Source organism: Echinops telfairi, unplaced genomic scaffold, assembly GCF_000313985.2.
Source record: "Echinops telfairi isolate 266 unplaced genomic scaffold, ASM31398v2 ScPeMD7_60;HRSCAF=208, whole genome shotgun sequence".
NCBI classification, from domain to species: Eukaryota; Metazoa; Chordata; class Mammalia; order Afrosoricida; family Tenrecidae; genus Echinops; species Echinops telfairi.
Genome location: NW_022103958.1, coordinates 19,076,950 through 19,082,527, shown reverse-complemented (window position 1 = coordinate 19,082,527; position 5,578 = coordinate 19,076,950). Strand labels below are relative to the sequence as shown.

General features: G+C 39.6%; 1 protein-coding gene across 1 annotated transcript in view; it reads left to right on the top strand.

The window, feature by feature from the left end:
* PRRG4 (proline rich and Gla domain 4) overlaps nt 1-3,315 on the top strand; it is a 25,098-nt gene extending 21,783 nt beyond the window's left edge. Inside the window, exon 6 of the mRNA XM_004708409.2 lies at nt 2,776-3,315. Within this exon, the coding sequence (XP_004708466.1) occupies nt 2,776-3,010 (235 nt within the window). The 3' untranslated portion in view covers nt 3,011-3,315. The remainder of the gene's footprint in view (nt 1-2,775) is intronic.
* The last annotated feature ends 2,263 nt before the right edge of the window (nt 3,316-5,578 follow it).

Genomic DNA, 5,578 nt, shown 5'->3' with positions numbered 1-5,578 from the left:
TCATTTGGGTTTCAGTAATTCCTCTCGGTTACATTGCCCTTGATCAAGCCCTACCAGGCCTCCTATACCCTCCTTACCATCGATTTTGGATCTTGTTCCCTTGTTCCTGGGTGTGTTACCATTTCCTTTCCCCTGCCTCCCCCTCTCCCATGTCCTCCTAGAACAATCAGTCCTGTTGTTTTTACCTCCAGCTTGTTTATCCCGCCTATCTTATCTAGATAGACCTACAGAGATAATAATATACGCTAAAAAACAAGACAGAATAAAACAAAGCAACAAAACAAAACAACAACAAAAACCAAGGACAAAAATAAAAAATAAAAAAGCCTGTAAATAGTTCAAGGTCTGTTTATTGACCTTTAGGAGTGTTTTGCAGTCAAGTCTGATGGGGTGCCACACCCTGGCCTCAAAGTCTATTTTTGGTATTCCCTGGAGACTTGGTTGCTCTGTAACCCATGCTGTTCTGTTGCATGCCCTTAGTGTTTCGCCTCAGTGTGGTGGGGTCAGATCGGGTGCAATTCCTGCACTGTGTCTCCAGTGTTGTCCCCCATAGTGCTATGGATCAGTGAGGGACGTAGGGTCTCGTAGTGGGGTCGGCCCTATGGAAAGCCCTTTCTTAGTGGCAAAAGTATTGTAAATGTTAACAAAATGTTGGAGATCACCTATGAGTTTTAATTATCTCCTCTTAGCCAAAACTATATGAGGGGAAGTAATGACTAGATTTGTAGAAAGCCAACTTCATTGTCTAAACAGATCAACTGAATAAGGTTTAAATTTTAATGTATCCTTGGGTCCAGTCCAAATGCTGGACCCAAGTTGCATTTTAACCTTCATTCGTTAGTATAATTGGCAAGTTGTTGTGAAAATGGTGGACTGAACTGTTGTTGCCGTGTGCCTTGATCTTGGTGTCGGTTCTGACTCACAAACCCTAAAGGTCAGACTGCAGTGCCCCATAGGGTTCCCTAGGCTGTAATCCTGATGGAAGCAGATGGCCACATTTTTCTGCCATGGAGCAGCAAATGTGTTCACACTGCCAATATTTAGGTTGGTAGTCAAGAGCTTAACCACTGCATCACCAGGGCTCCTTAGGGACTGGATAAGGCCGTGTGTGTGTGTGTGTGTGTGTGTGTGTGTGTGTGTGTGTAAACATTGTGTTATGACCAATGGAAGAGGGAGAAGATAATACTCAGAGGAAGAGAGCAAGACCAGGGAAATCAGAGTCTGCAAACTCATTGTATGTTCAGGGGAGTGTCAAGAGGCCACATTGGCAAAAGCAGAGAGCTATGAAAATGAGACAAAGCTAGAAGAAAGGAGGCTTTGAGAAGGAGGCCCTGGAATGAAAAGTAGGCTACAGATTTTAGACTTCTGAGGAGAAAAGTGACATGATTAAAAGTACTGTTTAGGAGAGATGGGCAAGCAGCAGGCCTGCAGGAGGGAGGAGGAGAGAGAGCAAGATCAGCTGGGAGATTATCTCTGTGGTGTCCAGCTGGGAGATTATCTCTGTGGTGTCCACCCCTCAGCTGGGAGCTCTGCTGCCTTTCCAGTCAGCCTGGTTTGGCTTTCACAACAGACTTTCAGAAAGTTTTCATTTCAGAAGTGAAGGAAGCGAAATTAGTATCCTTTGAGTCCTTATTTTTGCATACCAGCCCCTGCGAGAATGGTTGGCAGTCAATATTGTATTCTATCCACACCAAACAATGCTGATGCGATAGCTACTGGTATCCCCATTTTAGAGAAAAAGAAATCGGAACTGAGTTGGTTTGCCTTTGGCCATCAACCAAAGAACCAAACCTTTTGCCATGGCATCTCTTCAGCTCATAGTGGCCATGTGTATTATGGGTAGAGCTGCCGCAGAGTTTTCTTAACTGTAATCTTGCTGGAAGTGGGTCACCAGACACTCTAGAAGTTCTGCTGTGTGGGTTTAAGCCGCCAACCGTTCACTTAGTTCAGCAGTTCTCAACCTGTGAGTCCTGATCCCTTTGGGAATCGAACGACCCTTTCACAGGGGTCGCCTAAGACCATCGGAAAACACATAAATATTTCACAATATATAATTACATTTTGTTTTGTTATTATTCACTATGCTTTACTTAGGTTTAATTATGTACAATTTGTAACAATGAAAATATATCCTGCATACCAGATATTTACATTACACTTCATAACAGTAGCAAAATGACAGTTATAAAGTAGCAATGAAAATAATTTTATGGTTGGGGGTCACCACAACATGAGGAACTGTCTTCAAGGATCGGCATTAGGAAGTTTGAGAACCACTGATTTAGTAGATGAACACAAACCAAAGTGGGTTTCAAACCCATGTCTAACTTCAAAGCTCTTAATCTTTTTATTATACCAAGACTTATTTTCTGAGTGGGTAAAATAAAACTGTTGTTATCTTAAAAAATTTGATACATTGGATGGTGTATGTTATGAAAAAAATAAGAATAAACATAATTTATTAAGGATTCACGAGGGTGGAAGGGTGAGGGGAGGGCGGAAATAAAGAGGGGCTGATATCAAAGGGCTCAAGTAGAAAGAGACTATTTTGAAAATCATGATGGCGACATCTGTACAAGTTTGCTTGATATAACTGATTTATGGACTCTTATAATATCTGTAAGAGCCCCCAATAAAATTATTAATATGAAAAATAAAATAATAAATTTGAGTTAATCTTTTACCAAAATAGTGCATTAGATTTTTTAAAAACTGTTGACCTCTTATCCTAAAAATGCTGCCTTTCCTAGACCTAAACGCTATCTCTTTATGTAGGTCTTCAGCCGTCTATGTAAGAAGCAACAGGCACACTCCCTCCATCCTTGTCGTAGGACCTGAGGAGCCTGCTTTGTCTCCACTGTCACCTTCAACAGAGGACACAGAATTACCTTCTTATGAACAGGCAGTGGCACTGACAAGAAAACACAGTGTTTCGCCACCGCCACCATATCCTGGCCCAGCAAGCGGGTTTAGGGTATTTAAAAAATCTATGTCACAACCATCTTGTTAAGACCATTTTGCCATCTTGGAGGTATAGGGAATTCATGTTACTTGAATGGTTCATTCTGCAAAGAAGGAGTAAGCGAATGGACTGCACCACAGACAGGACTGGCTATGTCTTGGACCTACACTTGACCATTGCCAGCTTGATGGAAAACTGTAACTCTATAGACTTGCAGTTAAGAACGAAGTACTTTTTTTGGTAATGGTTGTTTTAATGGTTCAAAATATCTGTTTTTATTGATGGAATAGTTAGAACTGGTGAACAATTTGTATCCTTTTATACAGATAAAGGTATAGATTTCTTGTGTTGAATGTGAAAAATACATAGTAATTTTTAATAAAATAAAATAAAGTAATAAAATACATGTCGATTACTTGTGTTGAATGTGAAAAATACATAGTACTTTTTCATCATTAGATCGCCCCACGGTGGGGGAGGGAGGGAGGGAGGGGAAAAATGAGGAGCTGATACCAAAGGCTCAAGTAGAAAGAAAATATTTGAGAATGATGATAGCAGCAAATGTACAGATGTGCTTGACACGATGGATGGATGTATTGTGATTAGAGTTGTACGAGCCCCTAATACAATGATTTTTTTAAAAAGATCACCCTAAGTCATAATATTATACTCTTAATTAGGCCTTGCTTTTAATTGAACATACTTCCCAGAATATGATGTTTCAGTATAAATTGATGAGCTTAATATAATCATTTGATCTCATGTTTTAAGTTATTACACAACATCTATCCTATTCTGCAGGTTGTTATCCTCATTGGCAGTCATGTCTCATTATGAGGAGAGGGGTTTGTAGTTTTTTTGTTTTTTTTTAACATTTTATTAGGTGCTCATACAACTGTTATCCCAATCCATACACACATCAATTGTGTAAAGCACATTTGTACATAGTTTCTCAAAACATTTTCTCTCCACTTAAACCCCCAACATTAGGTCCTCATTTTTCCCCTCCCTCCCCGCTCCCCCCTCCCTCATGAGCCCTTGATAGTTTATAAATGGGCATTTTGTCATATCTTGCCCTGTCCGACTAAAAGAAGCCAAGAAAGATACACAGACACGCACGCGCGCGCGCACACACACACACACACACACACATGCACAACACACTAATGAGAAAGGAAAGTAGGAAAACTCTCAACAAAAAAGGTATAAGATGACATCACAGAGTCTACAGATGGAGATAATAACCCTGACTATCAATGGCCTGAACTCAGGCATTAAAAGACTGAGACCATCAATCTGCTGCATACAGGAGACACATCTCAAGGCTACAGACAAAAATAGGCTGAGAATCAAAGGTTTGAGAAAGTCATACCAAGCAAACAGCAATTCAAAATAAGCAGGGGTTGCAATCCTAATTTAGGATAAAATTGACCTCAAAGTGGAAACCATAAAAAGAGATAAGGAGGGACACTATATAATGCTCAAGGGAATGGTAGTCAAAGAACCAGTAAGCATTGTAAACATTTATTCCCCGAATGAAAGACCCACTGAATACGTCAATCAAACACTCCAAAAGATGAAAAATGAAATCACAGCCTCAACAATTATAGTGGGTGACTTCAGCACACCACTCTCTGAGAAAGATAGATCACAGGGAAAGAAACTCAACAAGGAGGCTAGAGATCTAAACACGACAATTAGACAATTTGACCTGATAGATATTTACAGAGCTTTTCATCCAAATACAAAAAAGTTAACATTATTTTTAAGCCCACATGGCACTTATTCGAAGATAGACCACATGCTGGGGTATAAGGCGAATCTACATAAATTTAAGCACATTGATATACAGACTTCTCTCTCTGACCACTGTGCCATAAGGCTGGAAATCAACAAAAGGAAGACAAAGAAAATAAGAGCAAACAATTGGAGGATGAATAACTCTCTACTGCAAAATGAATGCACACTGACGCAGATAAGAGATGAAGTTAGGAAATTTCTAGAAAACAACAAGAATGAGCAAACGATGTACCAAAACGTATGGGACACAGCAAAGGCAGTTATCAGAGGAAGGTTCATAGCAATACATGCACACCTGAGAAAGGAAGAGACTCATGATTGATATGCTGGCACAAAATTTACAACTAGAGCAGAGTCAGCAGGAAAATCCTACTAATAGCAAAAGAAAAGAAATTATAAAAATCAGGGCTGAGATTCAGGAGAGTGAAAACAAGAAAACTATGGAAAATATTAATGCTGCTAAAAGTTCGTTGTTTGAAAGGATAAACAGAATCAACAGACCACTTGCAAACCTAACCAAAGAAAGGAGGGAACAGATTTTAATAGCAAGAATACGGTATGAAAGAAATGAAATCAAAAGGATAGTTACACAGTACTACGAAGGATTGTACTCCAATGAATTCAACAATTTGGAAGACATGGACAAATTCTTGGAAAAACAATCCCTCCCTAGACTATCCTTGGTGGAGGTCAAGAATATCAACAGACCCATAGCAATAGAAGAAATAGACAAGGTTATCAAGGGATAACCAACAAAAAAATCCCCTGGACCAGATGGCTTCACTGTAGAATTCTACCAAGATTTTAGTGAAGAAC